Here is an 18,044-nt window from a genome sequence, read left to right on the forward strand (position 1 = left end):
AGAATGGACTTAGACTCCTCGTTACACGTATTATTCCCGTGGCCTCGTTTCTCTATGTTTCTAGGTGGGTCTGTTCTCCATGGGGAAGGTTGACAGATAAAGAGCTGACATGATGATAAAATCAATTGAGGGATGAGATGATGCTACAGATGGCGGTGCCACTGAAACTAAAGGACCTGGAGATTTCTTCCTCCATCTCTCCAGCTGAGATCCTTCTAGTCTCCATCTCCCCAGACTGGTCTGACACTCCCCCACATTCTTTAGCTCGGGCCCTCCCCCTACCAGTCACCCCTGCTCTGCTCCACATTCCCTCTGGACACTCCCCTGGAGTGGAAAAGCCATCCCTCATCCCTTTCCGGCTCCCAGTCCCAGGATCGGACATGCTGGTAATTCCTGTTTGGGATGTCCGAAGAGATAAGGCCTGGCATGGGGCCGATCTGACACCGCAGAACGCTCTGTTTCAGGCAGGATCCGCACCCACACCGAGTGTCCACCCTAAGCCCCTGCTCTTCTTGCCCTGGCTGGCTCCCCTTCTCCAGGAACATGGTGGAGGACTCAGGAGCCAGCCAGAGAGCAAAGATCACTGTTCAACTTCCATCCAGGTCAGCTTCCTGTTCCCTGACACCACACGTCTTCTAATCCCTGGAGGTCCTGGGCCACAAGGCAGACCATAAAGAGGGTGGGTGGTTCTGGAAGTCACAGGCCAACAACAAATCCTGTTCTAAGGGCTGTCAGAGACAAGTGTCTTCTCCCCAAACTTTATTTATTCCCATGGCCTTGCTTCTCTGTCTATGTTTCTAGGTGGGTATTTCCCACAGAGAAAGCTGTTATCGCAGCTGCTTTTGTTTAGGCATGTCTAGCTGTCTGACCACCATCTGCCTGGAGATTGTCTCTTAAAGACACAGCTGTGGTCAGAGGCTTCCAGTCCTGGCTCTGCCTCCCATAAGCTTCAGATCTTGGACATGCAGGTAACCTCCTGAGGCTCTGCTTTCTCCTAAATCAAATGAAGATGATAATCTTCACCTCACAGGGAGGCTGGGAGGGTAAAATGAGCTTTCCTGCGAAATGATTTGTAAACTGTAAAGCTAGGCTGGGACCCTTTCCTAGGCTCTGAATCTAATTTTGTACTTATAATTCTTTTTTGTGTGTGTGAGACAGAGTCTCACACTGCCCAGGATGGAGTGCAGTGGCCCGGTCTTGGCTCACTGCAACCTCCGCCTCCCCAGTTCAAGCGACTCTCCTGCCTCAGCCTCCCAAATGGCTGTGACTACAGGCATGTGCCACCACACCCGGCTGATTTTTGTATTTTTAGTAGAGACAAGGTTTCGTCATGTTGGCCTGGCTGATCTCAAACTCCTGACGTCAGATGCCGCCTGCCTTGGCCTCCCAAAGTGCTGGAATTACAGGCGTGAGCCAGTGCGCCTGGCCCTGTACTCATAATTCTTACGAGTACAAAAAAATTTTATTCTTAAAGAGAGCCCCAAAGTGCACAAGCCTCAGGCCCCACCAAACTTAGATGTGCCAGAAGTAGTGTACAAATGTTAATTATTAGCATAAGTAGTTAAGGGCTCCAGGGTCAGATAACACAGGATGAAAATCCTAGTTGTGTGACCTCTGCCAAATTGCCTAACCTCCCAGAGCTCACTTTTCTTATTTTAAAACAGAGATAACACTCCAAAGATTGTGAGGATTTAACATTTGTGAAGCATTTAGCATAGTTCCTGCTGCATACATGCTTAATACGTGGTGTTTTTTTCTTTTTTTCTTTTTTTGAGACGGAGTCTTGCCCTGTCGCCAGCCTGGAGTGCAGTGGCGCAATCTCCGTTCACTGCAACCTCCGCCTCCTGGGTTCTTCCGCCTCAGCCTCCAGAGTAGCTGGGACCACAGGCGCGTGCCACCACGCCCAGCTAATTTTTTTGTATTTTTAGTAGAGACAGGGTTTCACCTTGTTGGCCAGGATGGTCTCGATCTCTTGACCTCGTGATCCGCCCACCTCGGCCTCCCAAAGTGCTGGGATTACAAGGGTGAGCCACCGCACCTGGCCTACATGGTGTTTTTTTTCCGTATGATTTTAAGAATAGATGGAGAAAAAAATGCTCAGGAGAAATAGGTCTTTGAGCTGCATAAGAGAAATGTGAGTTAGACCCCCAATAATCTGTAGTAACCTCTTGAAGTTCCCTTTCAATTTGATTTCTTGGCGGAGATCTTTAGGCCCCGCCCACTTACCGCCAACTGGCGCTAGCCACAAAAACACCAGGTGGGGACTGACCCCTAAGCCCAGTCTCCAAACACTGTTCGAGCCTGGGTGGGAAGAGGGAGCTCTTGGGATTCTGCTGGGCTGGGCCCCGAAGGCAGGAGTGGATGAGAAATGGGTACAGTCTAGGCCCAGCTCCCTGGCTACACAGTGCGTTCTAGGAAGAAGGAACTCTTTTCCACATTGACAGTCTTTTTGTATTTTTAGTAGAGACAGGTTTTCGTCATGTTGGCCTGGCTGATCTCAAGCTCCTGACGTCAGATGCCGCCTGCCTTGGCCTCCCAAAGTGCTGGGATTAAGGCGCAGCCTTTGTGGGGGGGAATGCTTTTTGCTAATTACAATTAGCGACATTTGGTTGTTACCACTGCTAAATATGGTCTGGCTTTGCTGAGGAGCCAATCTCAGCTCGGATCAGGGTGAGTGGGCAGGAGAACTAAATCTCGACAAAGACAGCGAGGGGCCTGGGTGCGACGAAGAACGCCCAGAGAACGCCAGCCACCTCTTGGGGGCTCACAGTGCTGCGGAGGCGAGTCCAGCATTCCAGCCAGCCGCGCGCGGACGGCGGTTCCCAGATGCGCCAACGCCAGGTCTCTCCAGCCGCGCTGGCCTTTCCAGCAGCAGCAGCAGCCGCAGCAAAGCGGCAGGACAAATCCCACCCCCGGCCCCGCCCGTCCGATCCATCTTGCTCCCGAGGCGATGCTTTCCGGGAGAAGCTAGGGGCGGGGAGGGGAAATCCAAATCTTTGGGGGCTGCCGACAGGTGTTTGGGGGAGAAGGCGGGGCCGGGATAGGCAGGATGAGGAGGGAGGGGCGGTGCTGCCCCTTTAAGAGGCGGCGGCCGAGCCGGGACCTTTTTCTCTTTCCCCGGAAGGAAAGCGAAGCCCGGGCTGTGCGCGCAAGGTGGGGAGGTGCGGGACTGGGCGTGGGGAGGCGGGGCGCGCGCCGAGGGACCCCTCCCTCCTGTCCTCCTTGCGGTCGACCGGTGAGCTTGCCAGATCCGCCGCGGAGCCGGGATCCGAGGCCACACTGCGGCCAAGGGGGCGCGGCCGGGACTAGCTGGGGGCCGGTTGCCCGGGGCAGGGGCGGCGGTGACCCGGCCTCTGGGGAGGCGGGAAGATAGACCCACGGACCTTAGGAGGGGATCCGAGAGCGCAGACCCTGGGCAGCTGTGAAACTGTCTGCGGCTGCGGGTACGAAACCGATCGGCACTACGGAGCGCAGCAGCCGGCGGGTTCCGGCGTCCTCCGGCGGCGCGGGGAGCAGGTGAACGGGTCCTCACGCCCAGCTCCGCGCCCTCACGCGCTCTCGCCCAGACCCCGCGCCCTCTCGCAGCCATGCGCCCCCGCCCCAGCCGCGCGCCCCGCGCCCCACGCCTGATGCTCTGCGCGCTCGCCTTGATGGTGGCCGCCGGCGGCCGCGTCGTCTCCGCCTTCAACCTGGATACCCGATTCCTGGTAGTGAAGGAGGCCGAGAACCCGGGCAGCCTCTTCGGCTACTCGGTCGCCCTCCATCGGCAGACTGAGCGGCAGCAGCGCTACCTGTAAGTGAAGCTGGCGGGGTGGGGTGGGAGCGAGAGTGTGCGTGCAGGGGGTGCGGGTTCGGAGCCCCGGGCTGCTGGCCCTTGAGAACCAGGGTTAAGGGGGCGAGTACCCAGGCGGCCCTCTGGTTGCTGGGGCTCGGCGGGAAGTGGAGGATTGGGCGTGGGGTCGGGCGGTAATCATTGGCAAGTGCTGACGGGGCCAGAACCTGTCTAGACGCCACCCCTCCGCCCTTTAGATCTCTCCTGCGAGCGGAAGTGGGGTCCCGGTGGCTGAGTCCTCTCCCACTCTGTGAACCGAGTACCCTGCATTAGCCTCTTCTCTGCAGGGCTGGGAGCTGGGGTAAACTGCCAGATAAACACCCAGCGGACCCCCCTTCCCCTACGCTTGGGGGAAAAATAAGCATATGCATTTAAGCACCTCGCTGTAGTCTGCGGCCACGCCAGCCACACCCTCTGCAGAGCCAGTCTGGATGGCCTTCTCAGCCGCTGGCTTGGCGGATGGAGGGTGAGGTGATGGGTGAGTCTGGGCGTTTGGAGCTGTCCAGACGCTCTACGCCTTGAGGGTAGGGGCAGTGGAAGAGAGAGGAGGAGCTGTCCCAACTCTGGCTGCGTCTCCTCTTGCCCACCCCCAAGCAGGGGCCCTCCCCCCCCCCCCCCCCCGACATCTTCCCTGCATTCCACAGATTCATGTTGGGTCTTCAACCCTGAGTGTGTTTGTTTTGGTTTGAAGAGGGAAACTGTTTTTCTCTTTCTTCTGCTCTCCTTCCCCAACAGCTGCAAAGAGGAGGGGAAGAGCTATGTACAGGGAGGAAGGAGGCGGAGGTTGCACCCAGCCGCCTGGGTCCCCCTCACTCCAGCAGACTCACTCATGCCCAGGAGCATGTCCAGGCTTCAGAGGCCTCTCCGCCATGGCCTCAGAGCGGGCTGAGGTCTGCGGTTGGGGGAGGTGAGGCTGCCCATAGAGGGACGGGGGTTAGGACAGGTTAAACAGGTCCCATCCACCTCTTTGGGCTGGGCGATCTTCCAGGCATCTGCCCCCACCTGGTCTCTGATCCCACCTGGCCTCCGACCCCACTGAACAAGAAGACGTGATCACATTCAGGGTACACTGAAATCTCTCCCTGCTCTGGCTGGGGCCTGCAGAGCTTGAGGAAGTTTAGAATGTCCAAAGTCCAAACTCTGCCCTGGCCTTGGTTCTGCCCTCCTGGCCCAGCCTACCTACCAGGACTTGACCTCAACTTTGTCTCGCTCTTGCGGAGGCTAGAGCTACCACACCTTTCCCAGCTGGCCCCAGAAGCTGCCACCTGGCCTTAGCCAACCCACTGTCTTTTGGAGATCCTGAGTCACCATTAGCACAAGCTTCTATATCAGCACCCATTCAGCCCTAACCTAGAAAAAGATTTTCAGACTTTCTTTCTTTTCTTTTTTTTTTTTTTTCAGTCGGAGTCTCACTCTGTCACCCAGGCTGGAGTGCAGTGGTGCAATCTCGGTTCACTGCAGCCTCCACCTCCCGGATTCAAGTGATTCTCCTGCCTCAGCCTCCTGAGTAGCTGGGATTACAGGCACCCGCCACCACACCCAGCTACTTTTTGGTATTTTTAGTAGAGATGGGGTTTCACTGTGTTAGCTAGGCTGGTCTTGAACTCCTGACCTTGTGATCCACCCGCCTCGACCTCCAAAAGCACTGGGATCACAGGCGTGAGCCATTGTGCCTGGCTTTTTTTTTTTTTTTGTATTTGAGATGGAGTCTCTGCTGCCCAGGCTGGAGTGCCATGGCATGATCTCAGCTCACTGCAACCTCCACCTCCCAGGTTCAAGCAATTCTCTGCCACAGCCTCCCAAATAGCTGGGATTACAGGTGCCCACCACTACGCCGGCTAATTTTTGTATTTTTAGTAGAGACGGGGTTTCACCATCTTGGCCAAGCTGGTCTTGAACTCCTGACCTCGTGATCCACCCACTTCAGCCTCCCAAAGTGCTGCAATTACAAGTGTGAGCCACCTTGCCCATTGATTTTCAGACTTTCAATGTCAAATCTGCATAACACAAAGTAACATAGGCAAGAGATCAGACTGGAAGGAAAGAGGCAATAGTGATTCTGCAGCCCCTCTCCCTTTTGCTTGGTGAGCTTGAGCAAGATATTTCCCCTCCCTGGACCAGGTTTCCCCCAAAAGGGGTTGGACCTGGATCTAGATGCTCTCCCACCATTGCTGGTCTGTGAGAGGCAACTTGATATGGTAGAGGGAGAAGCGGCCTGGAGGTCCCATTGCCAGGGTCCTGTCTCAGATCTGTTACCAAAACCTGAACCTGAATTTCCTTACATGTTGGAGGGAGGGGAACAGCATGCCTCCTTCTGGGACGTTAGCGGGGCTGTAACGAGATAAAGTTTGTAAAATGCTCTGCACACGTGCCTTTCTCCAAGGAGCACCTGAAGGATTTCATGCTGAGGCTAGAACCTAGATGTAGCCTCATTTTCCATGGGCCCCGTCCAAGGTGGCTGAACAAAGGGGTTCTACTTTTCTATCTGGGAAACTAGAGCTGGCATTCAGCCTGCCAAGAGCCCAGAAGGTTCTAAAGCTAATGAACCTCTGAGGCAGTTCTCTCCCTTGAGTATCCTTAGTCTTTCCTAAGGGTGGTTCTGTGTCTTTGCCCTTTTCTTCATCTCACTGAATTCGACCCCTTGGCTCTTTGGGAGAGCCAGCTGGGCTTAGCTGCAGCCAGCTGTGTAGCCAGATGCAAACAGCTGCCTGAGTGCACAGCTCGGAGGAACTAACTAGTCAGACAAGCTGCAGCCTCATATTCTGTTAGCCTGAAAGTCTCTTTGGAAAAGCAGGACGGTTCATGGTCCTGGACAGGCCCTTAAACTGGGATTTATAGAAGGTTTTCAGGAGATGCACGGACTCCCTGAAAGTGTACCCAAAATCTGCTGGGCGTGGTGGCTCATATTTGTAATCCCAGCACTTTGGAAGGCTGAGGTGGGCAGATCACGAGGTTAGGAGTTCGAGACCAGCCTGACCAACAGGGTGAAACCCCGTTGCTACTAAAAATGCAAAAATTAGCTGGGTGTGGTGCTGTGTGCCTGTAATCCCAGCTACTTGGGAGGCTGAAGCAGAGTTGCTTGAACCCAGGAGGCGGAGGTTGCGGTGAACTGAGGGTGCACCATTGCACTCCAGCCTGGGCGACAGAGCAAGACTCAAGAAAGAAAGAGAGAAAGAGAGAAAGAAGGAAGGAAAGAAGGAAGGAAGGGAGGGAGGGAGGGAGGAAGAAAAAAAGAGTATCCAAAATAGTGCTATTTCTTCAGTGTCCTGAGGGTGGGGGCAGGGGAGAGCTCAGCTTTCATGTTCTCCAAGAAGGTCTCAGAAATGGTTAGAAACCCAGAGGTGGGATCCTCTTTGCTCCCCCATCACCTTCACTGGAAGGTGAAGTTCTCTGGACTGGGGTTTGTGGCCTACAACATAGGGGGCTAACTCCAACCCAAGGCCCAATCTCCTAGTCTGTGGAAATGAAGGTCGAGGAGCAGGCAGAGGGCCAAGGTGCTCTGGGCTTCTTGGCAAGATGCACAAGGGGTCCCTTGGATGGAGAGGGACTGTCCTCTGGGAGGTGTTACTGACACCCTCCCTTCTCCAGTACCTGCGTTGACCTTCCTGGGAATCCAGAGATCCTGGTCTGGCCTGACCCTGTGGGCCGTGGGGGGTACCTCCAGTCCTTCTCTGTCTTTCACTTTTGCTTGGAAATGAGGGTATCTGGGAAGCCCAGGGCAGGGTAGCTCCTAGGAATGAGGTCATGCCTGAGGTAGGCAGGAGCCAGGCTCACCTGCTATGCCCTCTGCTAACAGCATGTTCCCCTGGGCAGGGCGGGTGCCTGGCAGCTTCCAAGGCTCATGCCAGCAGAAATGGGCACAGCAGTGTGGCTGGAGACAGGAGGCCTGCACATGAAGTATCTTTTTCCTCTGGCTCTCCCCAGTGACCAGTCTAGGTCAAGAGGCTTTCAACTGGGCGGCAGTGGGGCTGGAGGAGCCTGATTTGCAGAAAAAGAAGCAGCGAAGGGGGCTTGGTCAGAACTAAACAAAGGAGGAAGAGGACCCCCTTTGCAGCAAGAGGGATTGAGGTTAGATGACATGGAGAATGCCCTTGGGGGTCAAATATAGGAAAAATACTGAAGAGCCAAGGAAAGGGAGAAGAACTGAGCAAAGCAGCCTTGTTCTTTTTTATCTGAGGCTTCGCCAAGCTTCTTTTCCCTGTCCCTTCTCATTCTCTCTCTCCCTCCAGCTTGTTGCCCTGGTTCTAGGGCTGAGTCACCAGTGGGGAGAGGGGGCTGGGTGGGCAGCAAAGGAAGAGTAGGGAAGGACAGGGAGGGCTGCAGTCTCAGCTACCATAGGAGCAGCCCCTGGGGAGATGGCTAATTCGGGCAGCAAGGCTGGCCCAGAGCTGGGATCCAGGCATCCCAGAGCTGCCCCCGCCCCTACTCTGGGGCTCAGAGGTGGAGCAGGCACCCTCCCCACGTGCCTCCTGGCCTGGGGTGGGAGGGGAACACAGGAGGATAGGTACGCAAGGAGTGAGGCCCTGCCATGTTGGCCTGATGCCTGATCCTCTGGCTCCCTCTGAAATCCTCCCACGGAGCCACCAAGCGTCTCCCCAAGGTGAGGGAATCTGGGAAGGTGAATCTTCCAGGCTGCTTCTCTGAGCAGGATCCCACCCCAGTGACCCGTGGGCCTTCTCCTCTTTGGGGTGAGCCAGCCTGGTACCCTGAATTCTCCTGGGTGCTGTGCCCCGCCCTTCTTTGATTCTCCTGCTTTCTCCTTGGCTGTTCCATTAGCTTTGCACTACCCCAAGGGGAGTAATAGGGCAGGGGTGAGGACGGGCTTTTCCGGAACTTGGAGCTCAGGGGATTCTGCAGAGGCCAAAAGGGCTGTTTGCCTGGAGCCAATGGGAAGGTGAGGAGGCAGCTGTGGAAAGCCCTTGAGTAGTCATCCCACTCCATCTGGGGGGCTGGGGCTGTCTGCTCCCCCCAGTCCAGCCTGACTCCAGGAGCGGGGCAGCCCCATCTCCTATCTTCCTTGCTCTAAGAGCTCTATCTAGGCATCCCTCCGCTTAGTCTCCCTCCTCGCTGCAGCTGAAAGGATGGGCTCCGTACTGCTCTGGAAGGGGTCAGCTTTTAGATTTGGTGATCTGGACCAGACCCAAAAACAGGTGGCTAGCAGAAGTGCTCATTTGCATAATAATTTACATTTCATTTACATACCAGTAAGGTCCCTCTCACTTTCCGGATTCTCCGACCCCTACCACACACACCTGGCTGTGTGTGGCTGGAGGAAGCAGGATCCACCCTCTGCACACCCACCTTCCCCCTCCATGCGCAGGCCTCTGGCTGTAGACCCATTGGATCCTGGGCTGGGAGCCAGAGTGCCTTAAAGGGCCTCTGAGTGGGCCAAGTGGAAGCTAAAAATACTCTGGGGGGGTGAAGGGGGGGGCTCCCTCTGGAATCTCTGAGGAGGGAGGGAGGGGCCTGGGATGTGGGGCTGAGATTAGGGCACTGGCCCTCCCCCACCCTCTATCAGTAGGCATAAGGCTGGTTCCAGGCAATGGGCAAGGGGGTATAGGTGGTAAGGGGAAGTCTTTCAATCTAATTGACATGTGTACCCAGCTCTGCCTGCTCAGTACCTCAGGAAGTTCAGGGAGGGGGTCCCTTTGCCCCTTCCTGGCTGAGTTGAAGGGGCTGGAAGGGCATGGAGACCCTTCTGCTTAGCCACCTGCTGTATGAGAATGTGGGTAGGGCAGCAGCAATAAGGGGGCAACACTTCCGTTACAGGCATGCCCGAGGCCCGCCACCTACTGAGGCCCGGACCCCTTCAGTGTCACTGTAGAAAATCCCCCACCTCCACCTCCAGCCAGATCTGAGCCCCCACCACAGAGTGACTCTAGCAGCCACTACTCCCACCCCCACCCCAGTGATCACCTGGTATCCTCAAGCCATGGAAGTCTCCCTATGTCTGTCCCCTGCTCTCTCTAAACCACCAAAGGAGTCCCTTCTTTTCTTTCTGCTCCAGGCTCCCTAACATGCCAAGGCAGAAGTTCCTGGGTCCAGCTGGGCACAGTGGCTCATGCTTGCAATCCCAGTATTTTGGGAGGCCAAGGCAGGTGGATCACCTGAGGGCAGGAGTTCGAGACTAGCCTGGCCAACATGGCAAAACCCCATCTCTACTAAAATGACAAAAATTAACTGGGTGTGGCGGTGCACACCTGTAGTCTCAGCTACTTGGGAGGCTGAGTCAGGAGAATCACTTGAACCCGGGAGATGGAGGTTGCAGTGAGTTGAGATCATGCCACTGCACTCCAGCCTGGGTGACAGAGCAAGATCCTGTCTCAAAGAAAAAAAAAAAATTCCTGGGTCCCTGGAGGAAATGCTGGCATCATGCTAAGGCCCGTCCTGATGTCACAACAAATCAGAATCACAGTGCTCTCATTAGCCATGGCTTCATATCAGAATACCCTTTTGCAGAATAAACCTATTTATTCCTCCAGCAATCCCGGAGGTCAGCAGGAGAAGGGCTGTCCCCGTTCTACAGATGAGGCACTCAGGGCTCAGAGAAGGAAAGGAAATTGCCCCTTCAGGCAGAACAAACCCTAGAACCAGGTCCCTGGACTCTCAGGCTGAGATGCTCCCTTCCCAAAGGCTGCGGCTTCCTTCTCTCATCTGTCAGGCATGCCAGAGAGCGGATGTCCATGGGTGGTCAGGCAGTGGACTCATTGAGGCCTTCCCAGCCCAGACAGAAGTGACTCTCCAAGCCTGGCTGCCAGCCTGGCCCCCTGCCAGCCTCGCTGGCCAGGAAGCGTCACCCCTTCTCCCAGGAACACTCCCCAGGGTGAGGTCTGAGCTGTAGTCCTGAGGTACAGGCAAGGTCCCCCCCTTCCCAGTACCCGCAGGCAGTACATTCCTGACTTCCAGTGGGTGGAGACGTCCCAGGCCCCAGCATGCCCAGGCCCTGCCCTGCCCCCTCCCTGCAGCCCACACTCACAGGTTCCAGGCAGGAGCTACAGGCGTGGCTGTTGCTTGGCACTTCCAGGCTGGCAGGAGGCCCAGAGCCCAGGTTCTGAGCTGGGAGCTATAGATCGATAGAGTTGCTGGGGCCAAATGGTGGGGCACCTGGGAGGTGCCTGCCACCCGAGAAGGCCAGGGCTGTCAGGATTGAGGAGGGGCTCCTGGCAGAACATTTAGCAGCTGCAGGGAGGTGATGTGGGGAGAAGAAAGTAAGGTAAAACATGCTCAAACTGGGGTGCCCAGATTCGACCAGATGGTATGGTGTGGGCAGGGGAATCTACCTATTTAATAAAGATCCCCAGGGTTTCTCATGGTCCAAGGCCTGTCCTCTGAGATGCTATTTCAGGGCCAGTCCTTTCCTGTCTCTGCTCCAGCCACCCCTATGCTATGGGACAGACTGTCAGGGTCCTTAGCATCCTTGTAGGAACTTGCTGTTGTATCCCCAAAGATGGATTCTGGGCAGGCTGGGGACAAGGCAAGAGTTCTTCTCCACCCCACCTGCCGACCGCCCACCACATTGTCCATGGTGTCAGGTGCTCATCCCACCCCCTTCCTGTGTGTCTGTCTTAAGGTCACTGGGGAAGGATGTTGGATATCACCCAGGTCACTTCGGGTCCCAGGTATCCAAGATCTGAGTCCCCAAATGGCTTCAGGAGGAAGAACCCATGGTTCTGACAACCTAACTCCCTAAGTTCTCCCTGCTGACCCCCCAGAATTTGAAGTGTCTGCCCAGAGTCCTCCAGTCTTGCTCTCTTCTGGTCTACTTTCATCTCAAAGGCCAAAGCATTCCTTCCAAAACCCAGATCTGACCATGTGGTTCCCCTAAGGCCCTTTCCGGCCTGCCTTTGTGTTCCTCCCTGGAGGCTCCTGGACTCCAGCTATGCTGAGGGTCTCACAGGTCTCTGAATCGCCGACTGGCTCTTGCTTCCTGGCCCTGCACATACGTGCCTTTGCCCAAGTGCCCTTCCTCCCCTTCTTCACCTGGGGAACCCTGGTCATCGTCCTCAGACTCAGAATTGGTCACCTCTTCTGCTGGCCTCCTTGATGGCCCCCTCAGCCCTGAGCCTGGGCTGCTGTGCTCCTGCTTCTCACTCTGAGGGCACTTCCTTCTGGTGTCCTTCCCTCCAACCTGTATGTTGAATAAATAGCAAGTGGTTTGAAGTGGGGCTTGGGGAGTCTGAACCTGGACCCACCTCCCTCCCTATCCCCAGGCTTCTGGCTGGTGCCCCCCGGGAGCTCGCTGTGCCCGATGGCTACACAAACCGGACTGGTGCTGTGTACCTGTGCCCACTCACTGCCCACAAGGACGACTGTAAGCGGATGGACATCACAGTGAAAAGTGAGGTGAAGGGGCTGGGGAGGGGTGCTGGGTCAGAGGTCTGGCAGAGGGGTAGTGCAGACAGAATGGCCTGGAGGCAATAGAAGGTTTGCTCACACAGTTTCTAGTCGCTTCTTGTCCAGCTGGGAAGAGGGTGCACTAGAGGGGAGGGGGGCTGAATGGGACCGGTGGAGCTCAGAATAATGACGAGCTGGAGAAGGGGAGTGGGGAGGGCGGCTCTGTGGGGGGAGGGCCCAAGAGGGACCCATCCCTGGCATCTGGAGGCTTTGGGCACTGAAGCCTGGGTGAGGCGCTCTGGTTCATGATCTCTCCTGTGCCCACAGGTGACCCTGGCCATCACATTATTGAGGACATGTGGCTTGGAGTGACTGTGGCCAGCCAGGGTCCTGCAGGCAGAGTCCTGGTAAGTGGGTGCTCAGCGTCAGCGCCTCCACCCCTCCCTGGCTCTCCCCTTCATCTCCCAGAGCTGGTGGAAAGCAGAGGGCAGCAGGGGGGTCCTCGGCTCGTGTGTGCTGGGGCCAGCACGTGTGTCCCTTCCTGCGGCTGTGTGTCCCTCGCTCCCTGCAATCCTGGGGAGGGGGTGAGTATCCTGTGCTCTGCCAAAGCCAAGCACGGCCTGAGTCCTCTGACTCATAAGCTTCCTCCCCATACCCATGCTGGGTGCTCAGCCTTCGTGGGAACAAGTCGAGGGAGTCAAGGGAACTGCGAGGAGGAGAAAGGGCAGAGAGGGCCCCAGGCGGCTCAGCGCTGGCTGGCACTCCTTCCTGGGAGGCTGACTGCCGGAAGAGGCCCAGCCCTGCTGACCCCACCTCACCCAGCTCTCGTCTGGGGGCTAATCAGATGTTACTTCCTGTCCACATTCTATGGTACCAGCCCCTGAGTTCTCAATTTCTGAGTCCCAGATAGACATTTTCCCCCTATTTTTTTTTCTTTCTCTCTTTTCTTTCCTCTTTTCTTTTGTTTGTTTGTTTCTTGAAGACGGAGGCTTGCTCTGTAGCCCAGGCTGGAGTGCAGTGGTGCGATCTCAGTTCACTGCAACCTCCGCCTCTCGGGTCACAATTCAAGCAATTCTCCTGCCTCAGCTCCTCCCGAGTAGCTGGGATTACAGGCACACACCACCACGCCTAGCTAATTTTTGTATTTTTAGTAGAGACAGGGTTTCACCATGTTGACCAGGCTGGTCTTTAACTCCTGACCTCATGATCCACCTGCCTCGGCCTCCTAAAGTGCTGGGATTACAGGCGTGAGCCACCACGCCCGGCCTCCTTTTCTGTTTCTTTTCTATCTTTTTTCTTTCAAGATGGAAGACTCCCAGCCAGGCACCGAGGCTTATACCTGTAATCCCAGCAATTTGGGAGGCCGAGGCGGGTGGATCATGAGGTCAGGAGTTTGAGACCAGTCTGGCCAATATGGTGAAATCCCGTCTTCAACTAAAAACATAAAAAATTAGCTAGGAGCAGTGGCACATGCCTGTTGTACCAGTTACTCAGGAGGCTGAGACAGGAGAATCGCTTGAAGCCGGGAGGTCGAGGTTTCAGTGAACAGAGATCATGCTACTATGCTCCAGCCTGGGCAACAGAGCAAGACTCCATCTCAAAAGAAAAAAAAAAAAGAAAAGAAGACTCCCTCTGTCAACCAGGCTGGAGTGCAGTGGTGCCATCTCAGCAGCCTTGACTTCCCAGACTCAAGCAGCCTCCAGCAGCCTCCAGCCTTAGTCTCCCAAGCTAATTTTAAAAGCTTTTATAGAGACAGGGTCCGACTGTGTTGCTCAGGCTGGTCTCAAACTCCTGGGCTCAGGTGATCCTCCTGCCTTGGCCTCCCAAAGTACTAGGGTTTCAGGTGTAAGCCACCATACCTGGCCCCATTTTTTTCTTTCTCTCTCCCTCCCTCCCTTCCTTCCTTCTTGCCTGCCTGCCTGCCTTTCTTTCTTTCTTTTAGAGATGAGGTCTCTAGCTCTGTCACCTAGGCTGGGGTACAGTAGCATGATAACAGCTCATTGTAGCCTGGAACTCCTGGGCTCAAGTGATCCTTCTGCCTCAGCCTCCCAAGTAGCTGGGATTATAGGCAAGAGCCACTGTGTCTAGCTTTTTTCTCATTTTAAAAATTGACATGGCTAGGTTCAGTGGTTCATTCCTGTAATCCCAACACTTTGGGAGACTGAGGCAGGAGGATTGGTGTGCACCTGTAACCCCAAAGACCTGGGAGGCTGAGGTGGGAGGATTGCTTGAACCCCGGAGAGAGAGGTTGCAGTGAACCAAGGTCATGCCACTGCACTCCAGCCTGGGCAACAGAGTGAGACCCTGTCTCAAAAAAAAAAATAAAATTGATGTAATATTTATATATAGTGAAATGTACAGGTTTTAAACTTCAGTGAATTTTTACAAATGTATATACCTGTGTAACCAAAGATATATCTTAAAATCACTCCAGAAAGTGCCCTTGTAACTCCTTCTAATCATTTGCCGCCCAGAAGCCATTGCTGCTGCGGTTTCTGTCACCTTTGAACACTGTTTTAAGCTCCAGGTTGGCTTCAGTCACTGAAATGCCTTTTTGAGACCCCTGTTATGGATGGCTGTGGTCTAAGAGCCCATTTAAAGTGATTCTACACCCTGGATCCTTTAGCAGTTATTTACTCACCGCCCATTCAACAAATATTTAGTGAGCCCCCACTGTGTACCAAACACTGTGCTATTCCTGGAAGCTTAGCAGTGATTAAGATAGGCTCCGCGCCTCGCTGGTGGAGTTCACAGCTAGAAGGGGCCACAGAGAGCAAGTAAACAAGAACCAGGGTCTACTTCTGGATTTTGCCTGCCTCCAGCCTATTTTAAATCACCCTAGCCAGGCGTGGTGGCTCACACCTGTGATCCCAGCACTTTGGGAAGCCGAGGCCGGCAGATCAGGAGGTCAGGAGTTTGAGACCAGCCTGGCCAGCATGGTGAAACCCCAACTCTACTAAAAATACAAAAATTAGCTGGGCGTGGTGGCACATGCCTGTAGTCCCAGCTACCCAGGAGGCTGAGGCAGGAGAATCACTTGAACTCAGGAGGCAGAAGTTGTAGTGAGCCAAGATGGCGCCACTGCACTCTACCTGGGTGACAAAGCAAGACTTGGTCTAAAGAAAAAAGTCACCCTATTCTGGTCCATCAATTTCCCCAATAAATATGTACTGAGCACCTAAAGTGCACCCGGAGAAGCTGTCATAGATTCTCCCCACTGTGAGGCAGCCCAGCACGAGCTAAAGAGCTCAGATTTTGGAAGCAGACAGCCTTGGTTTGAATATTCTCTGCCTCTCTCTAGATGTGAGATCTTAGGCAGGTAACTGAGCTCTCTGTGCCTCAGTTTATCTAAAGTGGGAAAAGTAATCATTCCTATGCCATAGGGTCACTAGCAGGCTTAACACTTAACATGGGAGGAGCTTAGAATTGTGCCTGACATATAGGAAGCACTCAGGAAGTGTTAGCTGCTGCTATTATGATTACTGTCATTGTAATTATCATTTTAATAATGGTCCTTTCATTAAGAGGACAGGTCATGTGGAGATGGCAGAGAAGCAAGTTTCTTAATCTCTCTGTTGCTAACTCCTTCTAGACCAAGAGCCTGAACCCCACAGTCTCATCCTGCCCTGCTTTCCCTTTGCTGAGATCTCGAAGCCACTCTCAAATCCATACTTTACAGCTTTCCAAAAAGTGTCCCTGACCCTCAGAGCAGATATCTGAATTCTGGAAAGGAGATGCAGGTTTAAGTATCACTGGGAGAAGAAGGAAGAGTCAGGAGATCTCTGACTCCCGTTCGGCAAAGCCAGAGGCTTACAGGGTAAAAGAGACAGCTGACCTGGGTCCCCAGGCCTGACTAAGGCTGCCTGTGTTGGGGGGGTCCCCAGGTCTGTGCCCACCGCTACACGCAGGTGCTGTGGTCGGGGTCAGAAGACCAGCGGCGCATGGTGGGGAAGTGCTTTGTGCGAGGCAATGACCTACAGCTGGACCCCAGCGATGACTGGCAGACCTACCACAACGAGATGTGCAACAGCAACACTGACTACCTGGAGACGGGCATGTGCCAGCTGGGCACCAGCGGCGGCTTCACCCAGAACACTGTGTACTTCGGTGCCCCTGGTGCCTACAACTGGAAAGGTAGGGACCATGGGGCTATGTGGGAAGGAAGGAAAAGGAGAGACCACCCGCCTCGGCCATCCACGCTAGAGACAGGACCTCATGCCAGCATCAGCAACCACCATGACTCCTACTGTTTTAAAGCACTTACTATGTGCCAGGGGCCTTACACATATTATGTCAGTTAATCTTTTTTTCTTTCTTTCTTTCTTTTTTTGAAACAGTCTCGCTCTTTCACCCAGGCTGGAATGCAGTGGCACTATCTCGGCTCACTGCAACCTCAGCCTCCTGAGTAGCTGGGACTACAGGTGCTCACCACCACACCTGGCTAAATTTTGTATTTTTAGTAGAGATGGGGTTTCACTATATTGGCCAGGCTGGTCTTGAACTCCTGACCTCATGATCCACCTGCCTCGCCCTCCCAAAGTGCTGGGATTACAGGGATGAGCCACTGTACCTGGCCTTTTTTTCTTTTTTCAGCATAGGGTCTCACTGTGTTGCCCAGGCTGGAGTGCAGTGACATACTCATGGCTCACTGTAGCCTTGACCTCCCCAGGCTCAGGTGATCCTCCCACCTCAGCTTCTTGAGTAGCTAGGACTACAGGCATGTGCCACTACGCCCAGCTAATTTCTGTATTTTTTGTAGAGATGGGGTTTCACCAAGTTGCTCAGGCTAGTCTCGAACTCCTGGGCTTAAGCAATCCACCTTCCTCAGCTTCCCAAAGTGCTGGGATTATGAGCGTGAGTCACCATGCCTAGCCTCAATCATTCTTAAAATACTCTTGGCTGGGTGTGGTGGCTCAAGCCTGTAATCCCAGCACTTTGGGAGGCCGAGGCGGGCGGATCACGAGGTCAAGAGATCAAGACCATCCTGGCCAACATGGTGAAACCCTGTCTCTACTAAATATACAAACATTAGCTGGGTGTGGTGGCATAAGCCTGTAGTCCCAGCTACTCGGGACGCTGAGGCAGGAGAATTGCTTGAACCCGGGAGGCGGAGGTTACAGTGAGCCGAGACTATGCCACTGCACTCCAGCCTAGTACCTGGTGACAGAATGAGACCCTGTCTCAAAAAAAAAAAAAAGAAAAAAAAATACTCTTACGAGGCAAGTAATATTATATCCATTTTACAAAAACAAAAACTAAGAGAAGTTTGTTGCCCAAGGCCAACAAACTTATGGATAGAATACAGGTCCTGGACTAGAATACAGGTCCACCTGACTTCAGTTTAACCATTTACAGACTAATTTAAAAAATAAAACATGTTCGTGGTACAACTACTACACAGTACAGTAGGACTTGGTAAAACAAAGTGGAAAAGTGTTCTTCCCCCACCCATCTTTCTGTTCCTCAATGTTATACGGGTCCTTCTAGATTTATTTTAGAATATATAGGTATCGCCAGGTGCAGTGGCTCATACCTGTAATCCCAAGACTTTGGGAAACTGAAGTGGGAGGATCACTTGAGCTCAGGAGTTCAAGACTAGCCGAGGCAATGTAGGGAGACCCTGTCTCTACAAAGAATTTAAAAATTAGCCAGGCATGGTGGCACACTCCTGTGGTCCCAGCTACTTAGGAGGCTAAGGTGGGAGGATTGCTTGGGCCCAGGAGTTTGAGGCTGCAGTGAGCTGTGATTGTGCTACTGTCCTCCATCCTGGGCAGCAGAGCAAGACCTTGTCTCAAAAACCTAAATAAATATCGCTACTTTCTCTCTTTCACTTATCAAAAGTCATGGGCACTTTTTCATGTTGATATATATAGGACCA

At 54.1% G+C, this 18,044-nt stretch overlaps 1 protein-coding gene across 5 annotated transcripts in view; it reads left to right on the forward strand.

The window, feature by feature from the left end:
- Positions 1-2,556: 2,556 nt before the first annotated feature.
- Positions 2,557-18,044, forward strand: part of ITGA3 (integrin subunit alpha 3) — a 33,404-nt gene continuing 17,916 nt past the window's right edge. Inside the window, exons 1-5 of one of the 5 annotated variants that reach the window (XM_032279960.1) lie at positions 4,033-4,739; positions 10,494-10,655; positions 12,043-12,175; positions 12,494-12,573; positions 16,051-16,300. In XM_032279960.1, the coding sequence (XP_032135851.1) occupies positions 12,523-12,573; positions 16,051-16,300 (301 nt within the window). In that variant the 5' untranslated portion in view covers positions 4,033-4,739; positions 10,494-10,655; positions 12,043-12,175; positions 12,494-12,522. Of the gene's footprint in view, positions 3,794-4,031; positions 4,740-10,493; positions 10,656-12,042; positions 12,176-12,493; positions 12,574-16,050; positions 16,301-18,044 lie in introns of those variants that run through there. The other 4 variants (XM_032279959.1, XM_032279956.1, XM_032279957.1 and 1 more) reach the window with 4 other exon arrangements.

This window comes from Sapajus apella, unplaced genomic scaffold, assembly GCF_009761245.1.
Source record: "Sapajus apella isolate SASKATOON/1434 unplaced genomic scaffold, GSC_monkey_1.0 scaffold12, whole genome shotgun sequence".
NCBI lineage: Eukaryota > Metazoa > Chordata > Mammalia > Primates > Cebidae > Sapajus > Sapajus apella.